This window comes from Thamnophis elegans, chromosome 8, assembly GCF_009769535.1.
Source record: "Thamnophis elegans isolate rThaEle1 chromosome 8, rThaEle1.pri, whole genome shotgun sequence".
NCBI lineage: Eukaryota > Metazoa > Chordata > Lepidosauria > Squamata > Colubridae > Thamnophis > Thamnophis elegans.
Genome location: NC_045548.1, coordinates 27461067 through 27479071, shown reverse-complemented (window position 1 = coordinate 27479071; position 18005 = coordinate 27461067). Strand labels below are relative to the sequence as shown.

At 37.8% G+C, this 18005-nt stretch overlaps 1 protein-coding gene across 1 annotated transcript in view; it reads right to left on the bottom strand.

Annotated features, from left to right (window-relative positions):
* The window catches only part of MYOM1 (myomesin 1), an 83622-nt gene extending 70033 nt beyond the window's left edge, over positions 1-13589 (bottom strand). Inside the window, exons 1-3 of the mRNA XM_032222248.1 lie at positions 13438-13589; positions 11257-11686; positions 2294-2416 (exon numbers count right to left, since the gene is read on the bottom strand). Coding sequence (XP_032078139.1) covers positions 2294-2416; positions 11257-11648 — 515 coding nt within the window. The 5' untranslated portion in view covers positions 11649-11686; positions 13438-13589. The remainder of the gene's footprint in view (positions 1-2293; positions 2417-11256; positions 11687-13437) is intronic.
* Between the last annotated feature and the right edge of the window lie 4416 nt (positions 13590-18005).

The following is an 18005-nucleotide window of genomic DNA, read 5'->3' as shown; positions in this document are numbered from 1 at the left end:
TGTTGGCTCAGGAAAGAGCCGGAGCAGCCATCTCTGGATGCAGAGAAGGAAGAGCTCCAGAGCCCTGCGCAAGGAGAGCCCTGTGCAGTGCAGAAGAACCGGAGCTCTTCCCTACCTGCACCCAACCAGCTGCTGCTTCTCCTGCTCCCCATTCCCCTTCTTCCTGAGCCAACCCAAAGGGGACCGCGGCTCGCGCTGACTTGAGTCTGGCACTGAGGAGTCTCCTGCGCAGTGTGGCTCCCCTGTGCTGCATCCCCAATTACTCCCCTCATTGCATAGTGGCGACAGTGGGAGGAGAGTCATTGCCTCCTCCACCTTGATCCTGGCCCAGGAGGGTATTTTGCTTGCACATGCGCAAGAGATGAGCGCAAAAAAAGGGCTGGAGCTTTTCCCGACACTGAGTTGCCTGCAAAGGACACGGAATGGCAAAAGCAGGCAAGAGGCTTGTGCCTTCTCGGGGTGGAGAGCAGATTGCACGATTGGGTCAGCAGGGAGCCTCTCTTTCCCCCCTCCTTGCCTCCGTTCCAGCTCCTACATTCCCCCCCCTCTCTCTGATCTTGGGTGCTGGGCCGCCTTAGGCGAGAGGAGCAGCAGAAGCCCCTCCCCTACTGGCGCAAGGTTCCGTTCTTTCCTCCTCCGGCCGCTTGCGCGGTGATCCCACCTCGCAGACTTCCAACCAGTAACCCCCTCCTCCCGAAGCAGCACACCTGGGAAACAGATAAGCCCGCTGGTTTGATTGTCTATGAATTGCTGGTTCAGTTCCCCTGAGCAATGAAGCCTCTGCCTTCCCGTTTTCCCACCGTTCCCTAGCTTGTTGTGCATTATTTCCAAAAATTGGGACTTTTTTAAAACGCTGCGGGACGCGGGACAAATTGTTAAAAATCGAGACTGTCCTGCCAAAAGCGGGATGTCTGGTCACCTTGACTAAGATAACTTTTAAGTTATTTTAAGAATAACATTTTTCTTGAAAATGTCATTATAAAACAATGGAAATCTGATCATATTGCTTATCAAAGAATTCAAGATTTCCATAGCAATTTCAGACCCATCAATATTCTGTGTAAAAAGTCTTAAATTCAAATTCAAATACACTACAACTCAAATATATCTTCTAATACAGAAGTGTGAAACTCAAGACCTAGAGGCCAGATTTGGCCCATGGGATGTTTAGATATTGCCCGTGGGGCTGGCCTGGAAACAGCAAAGGACTGGCTTCTGCCAATGAAAATGGAGGTCGCCCCCCCCTGCATCCCGTTTTTGGCCATGACGGTTTCCTGAGCTCCATTTTCACTGGCAGAGGGCTGCAGGAGACCATTGCGGTAAGAAACGGGGTGCAGTGGGCCACATGTAACCCCATCAAGCTCCATTTTCACTGGTAGAGGGCTGCAGGAGGCCTATCAAAACAAACTAAAAACAAAACAAAAGGAGAAATGTTTCCCCTTTTGCATTTGAGCATGAAAGAAGGAACAGGAAAGGAGAAAGGGAAAGAGGAAAGACAAAGAAAAAGAAGGAAAGATGAGAAGAGAGCAAGAAAGGAAAATTAAGGAAAGAAGGGAAGAAGAAAGCAGGAAGGAAGAGAGAAGGAAAAAGGAGAAAAAGGAAAAAAAGAGAAGGAAGGGAGGGAAGGAAGAAGGGACGGAGGGAGGTTATAATGAGAGGGAGGGTCTCAGAAAAGTTCTGCCTTAGCACTTGGCCACCACAGGTGCCCCCGACATGAGTCCTGTATCATGCCTACCATGGCCATGCTCACTTCTGGTCATGCCCATCCCTGCCATGCCCCCCCCCAAGGTCAAACACAACCCTGATGCAGCCCTCAGTGAAGTTGAATTTGACACCACTATTCTAATATGTTTATATTAACAAAAGACTCAATTTTTCTATTAAAAATGTCACAGAAAATGCAAAACAGTAAGATACTTAAAAGACAGCATTAAGTATTTAGTTCAATTTATCTTTCTGTTTTCTCTCCGTTATTGATTCTCTTGCTTTTCAATTACTCATTCTTAATTGAAATACCACAAATGAGTAAGCAGATTTTTAAGGATAAAAATTCAAAACTTCAGAGGAAACATAGATAGGAGTGCACTATTGATGGCTAATATCAAGCAGAATATATATTTTAATCAACCTCACCATTTGTGCACTTTTATGTGCAATAGAAAGACTCATTAGGAATGTATTGATGTGGTTAAATTTAGCACTGAAGCCATTATAAAACTGTAAAAAAATGTTTACTCTTTATCTCAATCATTTTTGTTTGTCCCATTCACAAAACAACAGTAAAGACACCTACCTTCCACTGAACACAGGGACAACATACTCAATAATGGTGTTTTCTTTTTCATCTGACAATACACTTTGTTTGGCTCTCTTTGCTTTAGGACTCAACTTTAGAGTATGATCTTCTGCCAGGCTTCTGAAAGAAATGTCATATTATTAGATTTTTAAAGACATCTTCCTTAATATTATCTACTATAATGCAAGTTGAACATAATGGAAGTAGGCTATCAGAAGGCATTGATAGTCTTCAATTTAGCAATTTATATTTCAGTCCTATGCCCAGGTTGCTTTTTCCAGGTAGCTATAAAACATGAAAATAATCTTGAACTCAGAAATATCTCATGGAATTCAGTGGTCTTTATTTAAAAATAATTTTTATAGTATATGAGCTTCAAAATTTCTGATAACTACAGTATTTCTTTTGCTGTCACTTACAAGTCTGGACTTTCGTAGCTCAGATTTTATGCAATTACTATGTTAACACTGTATGGAATTTTCAGCCTTAATTACTGTCCTTCTTACTTACTAAATTCACTGTTACTCATTTTTTACCCACATTTCTATCTGCCACCTATTTCTTGTGCCTTTCTCTGACACATAATTTATTGATTTGTTCAAAAGCATGCTGCTACTTAAGACATTCTTGTAACAATAAATGCTGATACTAATAAATGAGAAGCAAACTATATAAAAGCCTAATTTGGGAGGCATATTGTGAAAGAGAAAAGGGAGTGTGCAAGCAGTTTATTCTATTTCTGTTTTACATGGAGTTGGGCAGGGAGGTGTTGTTCCTAGTGCAGGACTTAGGTGAAGACTTGGAGGAAGGTAATGGTTAAATTATACTTCTTGCAACCTATGCTCAGCATTTTAAGATTAATAGAAGTGAAGACTATCATAGATTATACTGTTCTTGAAGGTTTTTGGAATAAAAATAGTGATATCAGCTTCAAGGTATATGGGCCCCAGTACATCTTCAGCATTTTAAGATTAATAGAAATGAAGACTATCATAGATTACACTGTTCTTTAAGGTTTTTGGAATAAAAACAGTCACAGTATCATAAGGTGACCAGATTTTCAGATTGGTAAAGAGGGACACCTTTGAGGGCAGGGGGAGGGGGGGTTAAAAAATTTTTTTTCACTTAACAAATGTGGCAAGAAAAATTGTAAAATGGGGCAAAACTCAATAAATTTCTCACTTAACAACATAAATTTTGGGCTCAATTGTGGTCGTGCATTGAGAACTACCTGCACTTATCTTCAGTGTTACTTCATTCTGCTGTAGCATTAAATTTCATATAGAACAAGCTTGTTCTTTCAGAATTGTGGAATTGTTATATAACTGTCTACCTTTAGAAAAGTTTCTCTTGAGTTAAACTCAGCTCCTATAATTTTATTGATGTGTCGTAATTTTCTTAGCAGTAATATGGAAATTGTCATTGTTGCTTTTGGACAATTTTTAATATTTTCCTATTAAATATACAGTACTGAGATTCCCAGGTGGATTCCCCTCCAATTATTAGCCAGGTTCAACCCTGCTCATCTTTTTGAGAGCAGGCAAAAACAGCCAGGTTACATCCCTACAAATTGAAAGCTCTCTCCCTCCCTCTCTTTCTATCTCTCTCCCCTCCCTTCCTCTCTCTTTCTCTCTCCCCTCCCTTCCTCTCTCTCTGTCACTCTGTGTGTATATGTGTGTGTCTGTCTCTCACTCACTCACTCACTCACTCACTCACTCACTTAATCACTCACTTTGTGTGTGTGTCTCTCTCTGTCTCTCTCCCTCCCCCTCTCTATCTCTCTATCTATCTCTCAATCTCTCTCCCCTCCCTTCCTCTCTCTCTGTCACTCTGTGTGTATGTGTGTGTGTGTGTCTGTCTGTCTGTCTCTCATTCACTCACTCACTTAATCACTCACTCTGTGTGTGTCTCTCTCTGTTTCTCTCCCTCCCTCCCTCTCTATCTCTCAATCTCTCTCCCCTCCCTTCCTCTCTCTCTCTCTGTCACTCTGTGTGTATATGTGTGTGTGTGTGTCTGTCTGTCTTCTGTCACTCACTCACTCACTCACTCACTCACTCTGTGTGTGTGTCTCTCTCTGTGTCTCTGTCTGTCTTTCTGTGTGTCTCTCCCTCCTTCCCAACATGCAGATGGGCTCCGGACTAGCGGAGCCTCTTCCTTCTTTTTAACCAGGTGATCTTCTAAGACATAACAAAGAACCTTAATTACAGACTGAACAAAAGAGCCCATCTGGGAAGACGAGTAACATGAGTCTCCCTGGATGTCGCAGCAGCAGCAGCCCCAAGTGCGCCGATCTCGGCGTTTTTCGCATCGGGGCATGCTGCAAGAAGAGGGAGTGAGTGAAGACCTTTTCTAGCCGATGCAAAGGACTTCCCAAGACTTGCTTTGCAGCAATCCAGACTCACTCCCTCCCTCTTGCAGTCCGCCCCATGCGAAAAACGCTGAGATGTTAAGCTTTGCTGCCCAGCGCTGGCAGAGGGGGCGGTTCCCCCTCTGCTCAGAGCACCTGAGCTGGGCACCGCATTACCCCTTCCCTGCCCCCTCCTCCTCCGCCTTCCTACTAGCTCCCGTGGCCTCAAGGCTCCTCAAAAGCACGGCGGGAGCTTTGCCGGCTTCACCTCAGCCGCAGCGCCGGGCAGCAAATCCGGCAGTGCTGTTAGAGGAGGAGGAGGCAGCAGCAGTTAGTCCGGTGGTGGCGGGGGCTTTGGGGCTTCACAACTACCATCAGTCCAGTCGCCCCGTGCTCATCAAAAGAAATCACTGTGGCTGCGCGGGAGTTGAAAAGTGCTGCGCGGTGTTTTCTTGCTTAGAGGGAACAGTGCTGCGCTTGCCTCGCCCGCCGGCCCCCGAAGTGCGCGAGGGATGCTTTGGGGAAAGGCTCCGCTTCCAGACCCCGCCGAGGGCCACACACACAGGAGGCTTTTTTCGGAGAGGCGGAGGCTTTCCCATGGCTTGTCCAGGTGGAAGTGGGGCTGGAAAGGCGAGCCGATCCCCCGCCCATCTGCTTCCTCACTCGCTACACTACCCTGCCCATGCGAGCAGCAGCGGATGGGTGGGGGAGCGAGCGATCAAAGAAGGCACCAAAATTAAAGCGAGATCTTTTGAGAACGGCCCGGGACGCGGGAAAAATTATGAAGAAGCATGCCTGTCCTGCCAAATGCGGGACATCTGGTCACCTTACAGTATCAGCTTAAAGGTATATGGGCCCCAGGACATAGTCTGCCAATACAAAGGTGTTTATTTTTATAATGATTCAGAAGGAGGCATAGCATTGTACCTCCTAGTTTTGATGGCCTGCACCAGTGTTTTTTCAGCATAAAGCCAGCTCTGAGCTTAGATGTGCTTTGAATCATTTATTAAGAGACACTCAAAATAAAGGTACAAGAAAAAATATGTAAAAATATATAAAACACGAATAACTTACATGAGTAGGCACCATTTCTGTACCACAAAGCAGAGTTTGGGCAGAGAGTAAAATTTACAGGTTGAGAAACGATGGCTAAGCATAGATCTCCTGCCCTCTTTTAAAAAGTTTATTAATGGTTTGATAGATATTTGGTATACACTGTAATAAGCAATGCTTATTATATATTCATATTAAAGTATCTAGGGACATAATTCCAAATCTTTATATTAAGATGCTTATATTGCAATACTTCCTTTTCTAGGCCTTCAGTTAAGCATCACAGATGGAATGCCCACTCTACACATAAATTACATAGTTTAATTTGCAATACTGATGTGGAAATACTCAAAACAGAGCTGTGGTGGCACAGTGGTTAGAATGCAGTACTGCAGGCTAACTCACTACTCACTCCAGGAGTTCGATTTGGAAACGCTCAAGATTGACTCAGCGATCCATCCTTCTGAGATCGGTAAAATGAGGACGTAGATTGTTGGGGGCAATATGCAGACTCTTTAACTGCTTAGAGAGGGCTGTAAAGCACCATGAAATGGTATATGTCTAAGTGCAACTGCTAGTGCTAAAACAAGTATAGAGTCTTAAAAATACAAAGCCAAGTTTTTAATGAATTAATTCTTTTGCACTACAGAAGTATATTGACAAATTGGATGTAAACAAGTTATTTATAATCTTTTTTAATTTCCAGTATTTCTGAAGCCAAAAAATATATATATTAAAGTATACCACTGACACAAACTTGCATTTGCTTGTAATGAAAACCATGCCATTGTTCATATTTATATTTTAGTTTCCAATCTATTGTTACCCTAGCTTCTGTTTGGTAATTACAATCATTGTAATAATTGTTATAGTTCTAATATTAAAAGAATTGATACTTTTAACAGATAAACTGGGAAAATTACTGAAATATGTTTACCAAGAAGTCCTACTTTTTCCAAGGATGCCCTAGTTAAATGTAATTTTACATCTTTTTCATTGTACACAGTCTAGCCATCATTTCTCCAGAGGAGAAGCATAAAAGTGCAACTATTTTAAAGCTGGTTTAAAAAAAAAACATGTTTTTCCAGACAAAGATAAAATGGTACCACTCCTGTCAATCCTTGAAAATCAGGTATCTACTTGAAAGAACTAGGTTTGGGCTGGAAAAATGCATAAATGAAAGCTATCCAAAGATTATAAAACAGCTCTCTTTGAAATGAGGTAACATTGAAACATGTATTTCCCTGGGAAAATACTATTTTAAAGAACCTTAGTTGCACATCCTTAGTTGATGAGTAAGAGTTTGAAATCTGTTTTTGAAAATTAAGAAACAATCATTTTTTTCACCTGTAATAATCAAGATATAAGGTATTATTAATATTTTCATAAATTTCCTGGTGAGTAGCCCTATCAATCTTCTGCAGTAAAACAAGAGACAAATTTGTAGGCCCTTTCCATTTATCACGCTATAACAAATGCTTATGTTTTTCATTAGTTTATAACATAATTTTAAAAAATAAGTAAATTATGGATCCCCGGTGATTTTCTTTGAAATTTTTGGAATTTTTAAATTATGTTGTGTGTTATTTTTTTTAATTTAGATTCCTAACTTATAGTTAATCTTACTAAGAAATAGAAAGTCCCATTTATTTTAATAGTGAGCAAAGAATTGTCTTCCAGCTAACCTAAGGTGACCAGACGTCCCGATTTTGGCAGGACGGTCACAATTTATAACAATTTGTCCCGTGTCCTGAGGCGTTTTTAAAAAGTCCCGATTTTCTGGCTTCATGTTGAAAGGCCAGTGGATTTGCTTAAGAAATCCTAACCGGGGCAAGACAAAAGACACTCTGTCTAAACCCTCTCTATGTCTCAGTACTTTCATTGAAGATAAAACGTTAAAGCAAGAAAATGGACCCCCCCGTCCATTTTACTTACTTTTATAAGAAAAGATGACCCAGTACCATAGAGCTCCAGGAAATACTTGGCTAGAGAAGTAGCGAGTGTTCCTTCCTGGATTTCCCGGAGGGGAGGGGCACAGAAGTTGGAGGTCGGCTCATGTGGAAAAAATGGTGGCAAAGTTTCTTTGAAAAATATTTCCCTGACTAATTTCACCATTTTAATTTGCTCAGTTCTTTGTATTAACATCTACATTATTCTGAATTGACTTGGAGTGCCTGCCTGCTGGTAAGTGAGCTGGATTTTTTTCTTTTATTTTTTTAATGTATTTTAAAATAATATTTTATTTATTGTGCATAGGATTTTTTATAATAGTTTTATTCTGTGTGGATTCTTTTTTTAAATTGTCTTAGACTATTTAAAAAAAGATTCTATCCAAAATAAATTGAAGTGAAACCATTTTTAAAAATTCTATGCACAATACTTTGAAATATATTGTGCATAGAATTTTTAAAAATAGTTTTACTTCAATTTATTCTGTGTGGAATAGTTTGAAATGTTTTACTTCAATTTATTCTGTGTGGATTCTTTTTTTAAATTGTCTTAGACTATTTTAAAAAAGATTCTATCCAAAATACAAAATACCAGTTGCAGTTATTCACTTAAGAACTGTGACAAGAAAGGTGGTATAGTGACCAAAGTTACAATAGCATTGAAAAAAGTGACTGATGACCATTTTTCACACTTAGTGACCATTTTCACACTTAGCGACCGTTGCAGCATCCTCATGGTCACGCGATCAAAATTTTGATGTTTGGCAACAGATTCGTATTTATGATGGTTTCAGTGTCCTGGGGTCACGTAATTGCCTTTTGTGACCTTTTGACAAAGTCAAATGGGGAAACCAGATTCACTTATGTTACTAACTTATCAGCTGCAGTTATTCACTTAAGAACTGTGGCAAGAAAGGTGATACAGTGACCAAAGTTACAATGGCATTGAAAAAAGTAACTGATGACCATTTTTCACACTTAGCGACCATTTTCACACGTAGCGACCGTTGCAGCATCCTCATGGTCACGTGATCAAAATTTTGATGTTTGGCAACAGTTACAATTTATATTTGTAAATTGTAGTTATGTTGAAATAAAAAAAATACTACAATACTATTTTTGCTCCGTATAAATTTTTTAATCAAGCCCCCCCCCCTGCGGTCAAAGGTGTCCCTCTTTACCAATCTGAAAATCTGGTCACCTTAAGCTAACCATCATCTTTCTAGCGTTGGGAAATCTCTGGGGCTGTAAACATACTAAGGAAAGGAATAGTATACTATACCTGGGCAAGCCAAATATTTAAATTTTTTTTTTTTAAAGAGGGGATCCTGTTACTCCTAAAAATTAAGCTCAGGTGTCTGGAAAGGCACTTGGAGCATGTTGTCATTCGGCATTTTGTTAAGTATGAATGTATTATTATTTGATTGCACTTTAGCAAGGCAAATAAGGCTTTTGAATTCTAAGCACACTTAGTCTTCCTTACATAGCTTATCCTAAAGGTTATTTTCCTATTTGTGCTTAGCTCTCTTAGTATTAAATACCTACAGTATTTGGCAAAATTTGTTATTGTAGTGTAGGAAGCCAGCCCTCTCCCAGAAAAAATGAAATATCCTAGGAAATATTGAAAAGGCAGAATATTTCTCTGGATGTGAAAAGGAAGAAACATGTTTTAAAAGACAGAATAGCTTCCATCTTTCCAAGCAGCCTCCATGTCTCCAGTGTCTTTTTCTCCACTTGGAGCCAAACCCAGAAGGACATTTCTTCCAACAATAGGATATAACATTTTGGAGGGGAAACAACAGCCTCAACACCAACCTCTGCCTTGCACTGAACTTCTTGGAGATCTTTTGGGACTAGGCCCTTTTCCATGACAGCTACTTTTGGACAAGTCAGAAAGCAATGACAGCAGATGACTTACACCTGCAAGATAAGCCTTTAAATGGGGCCAAAGGCCCCTAAATGTTAGAAACAATTGCTTTACTCATCAGCTACTCACCACATTATAAAATCTATCAAGTTAAGCCATTTAAAACATTCACCATGAGGCAGCTAAAAAATGTAAACTGCTTCTAAGCTTGCAGGACAAGCTAATTAGGAATCAAATGTCTAAATTCCCTCCAAACCTCTTTCTCTACATCTCAGCTGATGACTAAAGACATAATTCATGATGTTCCAAAAGGAACTTCTTCAGGTTACATTAAGCCTGCTAAACTGGGCTTTCCCCTCTGGCCAAAGTACAGAAATATTGTAATATTTGGCCATATGATCAAGAAATTATTCTAACAACCAAAAACTAACACTTTTTAAATGAATTAACAGAAGGAAAGAAACAGTTTGACAAGATGGTATTAAAAAAAAAAAAGACAGTAAGACCAAATTGTAATCATTGGACTTCAAGTAAGGAATTTATCTTCTTATCCTTTTCAGCCACATGCCTAAATCCACCTGATAAATTAATCACTTCAGAAAAACCCAACCTTTTCAGTGGTGGGATTCAAAGGTTTTTACTACCGTTTCTGTGGGCATGGTTTGGTGGGCATGGCATGGTGGGCGTGGCAAGGGAAGGATACTGTAAAATCTCCATGCCCACCCCCCTCCAGGGGAAGGTTACTGCAAAAGCCCTATTTCCTCTTGATCAGCTGGGATGGGAGGTAGAAAATAGATGGGGGAGGGGCCAGTTAGAGGTAGTATTTACTGATTCTCCGAACTACTCAAAATTCTCCAGAACTGGTCAGAACCTGTTCAATACCACCTCTAATCTTTTTCTTTTAAATTTGCTGATAAATTACACTGTATTTACTTACTGTATTGGATTTCAACTGCCAGCACGAAATTATCTTTTCTATCTCTTTATCTTTTCTATCTCTTTATCTTTGAATAAGACGAATGTAGTCACTGACAGCTAATATAATTCAAACAATATAATTCAAACAATATAATTCAAACAGTAGCTAAGTTAAATAGGTTCTTTCTATTTATGTTTATTTGGTAACACCAATAGTTGAAATATCTTTAATTTCTTTGACTATAGTATAAACATCGTGTTAAACCTTATGAACTCAAAGCCAAAATAAGCATAACACAACTATATGCAACATTCCTGTAATACTTTTCTCCTCCAGAAAAACAGCATTGGGATTAGTATCTAGAACACAGCAGAAAAACTAAGTAGAAAATTTCCCCTCCAGGTATTTTATTTGTAATCAAATATTTGATTAAATTACTTTTCCATCCAGAAGAGGATGTATAACCTTTCTTTCCATAGATAGAAAAACAGCTGTGCTGAATGCTCTGAAGGAAGGGAAATGGCTAAGAAGAGTTTGAGTAATGTTTCTCCATTTCCTCAGTCAAACCCACAAGCTACATAACTGGTTAAGGTGCTATCAACATATTGGTTTCTGATAATGTATCATCCATTGTAGTGTACAACATGGCACATAAATGGCTTCACAAGCCAAATATACAAAAACAGAAAGAAACATTTTGTAAAAAGGTAATCTGAGAAAGCTAGTTGTCTCCCCAAAAAATATTTATGGTCACAAAATTTGATACCCAGGAAATGAAAATGGATGGGAAGCTACCATACTAAATAAAATTGCATTTTACTCTACCCGAGACTGTATGCGTCATATCCAAGACCAAGACGATATGCTTCAGCTTTCTTATTGATCAGTTCAGATCCATGATGATATGCTTCAGCTTTCTTATTGACCAACTCAGATCCTAGAGTGTAAGCTGCAGAACGTTTACTGTGAGCTGCAGATTTGTGGGCATGAGCTTCTATTAATTCTTGGCTGGCTTCTGTGGACTTTTGGTCAGAAAAAGCTGATTCCTGACGGTAGGCTGATGCACCTCTGTGACTGTAGGCAGTAGAGCCATGTGTATAAATGGCAGATTTGCGCTTCTCTTCTTTCTGATATTGACTTAGTGTAGATTCTAGCTCTTTCTGACGATAAGCTCGGTCGAAATGCTGATGGTGCCTCTGATAGAATGGTAAAGACATTTTGGATTTCTCCTAACCCAATTCACACTTTGGATAAACTGTCAAAAGAAAAAAAAAGATAACTATTTAGTCATTATACTCAACTCATACAATATGTGTTATGTTTTTGTGAAAATAGAAAAACCACCAAATGAAATAAATATATATATATATATATATATATATATATATATATATATATATATATATATATATATATATATATATATATATATATATATATATATATCTGCCACCAAGATATAACATGAAAAACACTAGCAATATTATACAATATCAAATTTTAGGGATATAAATCAAACTTAGAATGTGCACAAATAATGTCAAGAATTCCAGTTACAAGAAAAATACTTTTTATGTCATGTTTATGACTAGTGGCATATTAAAAAAAATGCAAATTCTGAAATCTGAATGTGTTTCTGTGAAAAACACTGCTAATGGATACTAGTTAAAAATAAAACGAAATATCCATTTAATCTAATGTAAAATCCTATTAAATCAAAGCAGCTCCCATAAAAATAAGTTTTTCAATTATTAGCTCTTGCAAAAACAAAGAAGCAGAGGATGGGAATCTGTCATTGTTCTAATTCCTAATATAGGGAGAGTTTACATTTTAAAATATTCACCATTCTAAGTGTGATTTATTTATTATTTTTGTACCTATTGGTTCTCTTTTATGAGTATTAATCCAGAATGGAAACTAATAGTCTCTTCTTATTCATTGGCCTCTGGAGCTGAAGATTTATATAATTATAATTTTGTTCAAGAGCCATGTATAAAATGTTATCCCACACATTTTAAAACCTCTTGACCTTCATTTTCTCAGTCTTTCCTGCTTGTGGGCCATTGCTTAAAAACACTATTCACTCTACACATTGCCATCAGCTTTACGATATATAACAGGCTTGTGAGAAAGGATTTCAAAACATCTTTGTGCAATTTAATGGACATTAATTTTGCATATATGAAAAAAAACCAAATCCCAAATACTATTAATCTAATTCTTTAAACAATAGAAACTATCCAAGGAATAGCTTCTCTGATTATAAACCTATCAAGTTGGAGGAAGGCCTTATGAAGATGCTCTGCTGTCTTTTCTGGGGTGGCAATCTGGGTCCTTTTCTTACATTAATCTTGGTTTGTGAAACACACATTCTGGGGAATTTCTTTAGCCTATTCTATATCTCTTTCACCAGACTTTTACGTATTAGATGAATTTATTATCTACGCTGTTAATTTTAGTTTAGTAAAATTATTATTTTTATTTTTAAAAAGAGTTTTTTTTCAATAAACAACTCCTGGTTGACATAGTTACATTCACCAGAACATAGATAGAAAATATCATGCTAACCAGATATTATAAAACTTCTTATATTTGAATGGTTGAAAGTAAAATGCATTTAAAAAGTATACTGAAATCTCTGTGCAAGAGAATATTAGAACTTTGATAATCTGAAAAAAAAATGAAATAAGTTCTCATAACACAAATCCAAGCATAAAGTATACTTGTTGTTCAGCTAATCTTTTTATTTTAGCCATTACATCAAATATGAAAAATATTTGAAAGATTTTTAATGCCTAAATTAGTAAACTACTAAGATTTTCTATTATTTAGCTTTAAGATTCCCACAATTACCAGATATTTCCCAGGCTACTGCTGAATGCATAATAATTGCGCAAAGGTAACAATGATCGGTGCAAGAATGAGAAATGAAAGAAAAAGTGGCATTTTATCCGCAATTTAACATACAAAGCAAAATACCTTTGAGCAATATTTATATAAACTTACCAGAAGCCAGGTTCAGTATTACAGTATTTCAATCTTGTGTGTGGATGAATGAGAGGAAGAGAGAAATCCAATTAAATATCAGTCTAGCAAAGTGGAAGACAGGACCTGTGTTGAGGATGGACTCCCAAGTCCAGAACAAAAATAATGCCAGCAGTCACTGGAATGTGAAAGCAACACTCGCAACCTTTTAAGGCTGCAGAGGCTGTTAAAAATAGCAATAGCAAAGAGGGAGCTAGAATGCTCACAATCTTTCTGAAAATATATGATGACAGCAGCTTTAAGCTACAACTTTTCTGTCTCGAAATCAAACTAAATCCTTTCTGACAGCTTGAAAACAATGTAAATGTGGTTGTGTTACTTTTTAAAAATAAAAAATAAATCTAATTTAGCAATGTGGTCGTACTAATACCATCCCTCTAGAATACGATTGGATTTAGGCTAAATCAATTTGTGATGACAAATATCTACATCGCCTTCCCCGTGCAATGTTGGGAAATTGTGTTTTCACAAAGTTGCGGGGTTCCTAGTTGTCTCAGAGAGCAGAACCAATTAACACTGAAGTTAAATCGATTTGACATGTGCAGGAGGGAAGCTGCTGTGATCATTGTTTTTTGCAGTGCTTCCTCAAGTTGACAGAGTGGATTCCCTCCTCATGCTGCTTCTTTTTTAAGATTTCCCCCTCCCTTTCTTGCCAAAAGCAAGATGTCTTAATGATTTGGTTTTCCCAATTCCTGCCAGCCAAACACATGAGCAGCTCTAACAGTGACCTTGGATTCTTTTTCTTTTCCCATTACTTTTTCTTTGTCCATCCCTTACTGTATACAGCTAAGCCTGCACAGAAAAGAGCAGGGATGGAAGTGGAGAGTTAGCTGCCTCCTGGTTTGGGCATTCTACTATTAGTTGGTTGGAGGAAAAGTTGGTCAGCACAAGAAGGAGAACAAAAGGACCATTGCTTGGTACTATGCAGTATGGCAGAAATGATAACTTCAGTGATGGGGCAAAGCCCTTCCTAGCATTTATTTATATATTTAAAGTCACAACCCCTGGTATGCCCAAATATGGGAGGAAGGTCACACTTCCATTCTCTGTCCTTCGGCTCGTCACAAGAGACCATCCAGACAGAAACCCAATATTTTTTACTGTTGCCTTTTTGTTACATTTGTTATATTTATGCTGATAAATAAATAAAGGGAGACTAGTATAGATCTATTTCAAGCTATTTAGCTCTCAGCAGCTAGCCATACTCTTGCTGGGAATCGAACCTGTGCTCTATTGCCTCTTAGGCAGATGTGTTAACCATTGAGCTACAGGGCTCGACTCCTTATCAGCCAGGCCAGGGTGAAAGGTATATATTTAAAGTCACAACTCCTGGTATGCCCAAATATGGGAGGAAGGTCACACTTCCATTCTCTGTCCTTCGGCTCGTCACAAGAGACCATCCAGACAGAAACCCAATATTTTTTACTGTTGCCTCAGTTTGAAAGCTGAGGTTCACAGTATCTATTAAGATAAGGTTCCAAATTAAGAACATAGTGTCAAGTATAACAATTTATTTAGGAATAAAAACAAATTAGGAGCCTTAAATCAAAGGTTGGCCTGTTTATTTGTAATTAAGCAAATTTCAGCTATTTCCTGTTTTTTTTAACTATCTGATTAAATATGTCAGGGCACTATGCTGCAGTGATAACTACAGGTAGTCCTCAACTTATGACCACAACTGAGTCCAAAACTTAGGTTGCTAAGTGAGAAATTTATTAAGTGAGTTTTGCCCCCATTCTATGACCTTTCTCTCAGTGTCATTTGTTAAGTGAACCATTGCAGTTGTCAAGTTAGAAACATGGTTGTTAAACGAATCTGGCTTTCCCATTAAATTTGCTCATCAGAAGGTCGTAAAAGGGGATCACATGACACCGGGTCACTATGACTGTCATAAATATGAGTCAGTTATTAAGCATAAATTTTGATCAAGACTGGGGATGCTGCAACAGACATAAGTGTGAAAAAATGTCATAAGTTGATTTTTTCAATGCCATTGCAACTTTGGATGGTCACAAATACACTGTTGTAAGTTGAGGACTGCCTGTATTCCAGTGACTGGTCCAGCTAGTTTATCCTGCTTTTTCTCCATGATTTTCCCCCCATGATTTTGCAGTTGATCCAACACTGTCTCATTAAATCAATGAACTATCCTAAGCCTAGAAGATTGTGTTTCATTCAACCCTTACATCTTCAAGTAGGCGTTCTTTCAGTTTCTGCTCACTTGGCAAAGCATAATCTTCTTCCTTTACTACCTCCTGCCCCCATAATTGCAAAGCTTCTCTTCTTTTTTATTTTGTTTTAGGATTAAACCAGGGACTCAGCTTCTCTTCCTTTATACTGTAAAATAGGAGCATTGCTATTTTATTTATGCGAAGCTGAAGTATCAGTTCTTCTTTGTACTAAGTTTCCATGGATCTACAGAGGAATTTGAGAAAACAAAGAAAAGTTTGCTCTGCTGTTGCTTTGATTATTACAGCATAAAACCAACAATGCTACATTAAGGGAAAAAGAGAAAGAGTTTGCTTTAATATTAATATGGGAAAGAGGTGAGAAAGCAAAGGAAAACACAGGGACCAATGAAGAAATAAACATCCCTAAAAAGGAGCCACTGGAAGATCATTGCTTGCCTTTCCTGCATGGATAGAAAAGATGGAAAGGACAAGATTCTTCCCATACCGCATCCACCCATGGTCCACAGCACACATGTCCCATAGCACTCACTGCCCAAAACATCCAACCGCACTCAGTAGCTCCCAGCTGCAGCACCCATACTCCAGAGCACCTCCCCTAAGCTCCTGCTTACCTCCCCTTAGTACCTGTGCACATGTACACATGTGTGACATACAGGTCTGGTTGCCTAGGATTTCACCTCCATCCACATTGCAGTCACATGAGGTTTTCACTTAATGACCCACATTGTCCTGGGATTATGATGGCAACCAGGAATGCTGAGTTTGCTATCACTAAGTGATGCAATCACATGATATTACATTTATATGACATCATTTAGCAACAATGGAAATTCCAGTCCCAAATGTCATTGTAATCCAAGGATTACTTGTAGCTGAGTGTCATTATTGCACTTTTAAAAAACTAAACACTGATAAAACCTTGGGAATCCTGACCTAGCTAACGGTTTACATTTAAAAAAAACTTATTAAATTAAAAACAACAGTGGCATGACATAAACAAGGGTATTAACCTCTCATGTCATCTTTATTTCCATACAGTATACTTTCCATCTCTTTGTGTTTCTATTTATATAGCTGACTTCAGTTTAATGAAGTTTCTCTTCGACAAATACTGTAATGTCTATTGTAATCTACAAATGAATATTTAAAACTGGAGTCAAGCATCCTTGAAATTTAATTAAATAACTACATATTTGGTACTTCCTCTGTAATGGTAGAATACATATTAATAATCTCAGTATGAAATATTTGGGAAGGCCTTAAAATTTGTACTAACATGCAGCAGGAACATTTCTAAAATATAGCATTTCAAGCTATTGAAACGTATTTTTTATATTTAGTAAAGACAAACATTTTGATCCAGGAAGGAGACTGTTCAAGTTCATTAACAAAAAAAATCCATTTCATTTAGGGCCCACTCTTAGCATATTCCATATATGATTATAATTACAGATGAGATTTATAAAGATTCCATCAATTGCTTTATTTGAATATTCTGTGAACCTATTTTCTTTTTAAAAGGTCATAGTTCCCTGTACACAAGTATAGCTCATCACATGAAATTCATTCCAACGTTTCTATACCCCTCAGGGAATTACTGTTTCATATGATGCATCATTAGTTAAATATCTACATTTGTGGTTTTCAATCAACCTTCTCTCTTGACTAAGAATTGTATTTGGGGAATATTACTGGTAGTTGTTAATGCTGCCATTAACTACAAGAGTTTTACATGTTTCAGTATATATTTTTTATTTTCACAGGGCAGAATCCTATCTACATTTAACTTGAAAATAATTCCATGTAAAGACATGACGAACACCTTCTAGATTGATGTATGTAAAATAATTGGGAACTGATCTGATTTTTAAAATAGATTTTTAAGAATCCCCTAATTTTCTTTCAAATAGTAAACAAAACAATTTCAAATATACTTTTTAAAATGGTTTTTTGCTCCCCAAAATTATTTAAAATGTCAACTGCTTCTTGTTGCCTGCCTCTTTGTTGTTTTTTAAAATCATAGTGTTTTGATGACAGACTATCCAAAAGAATCATGAAGTCAATACGCTTGCCAACATGTAATTTATCTACACAGTAAAATTATATTAATCATTATACACTTCAGAAAAATGCTCATATAATATTAGGTAATGATTTTATAGTGAAAAAAAAACAATTGAGATATTCACACTATCTCTGGATTTAAAGTTACTGATGATTTGATGATTAGTTTGGTGTGCTGGAATTTTGAGAGCAGACTATGACTATTCTTACAAAATAACTACTATGTAAGAGGAGGGCTTTGTTGCATCAACATTGACTAATTGAATAAAGTCA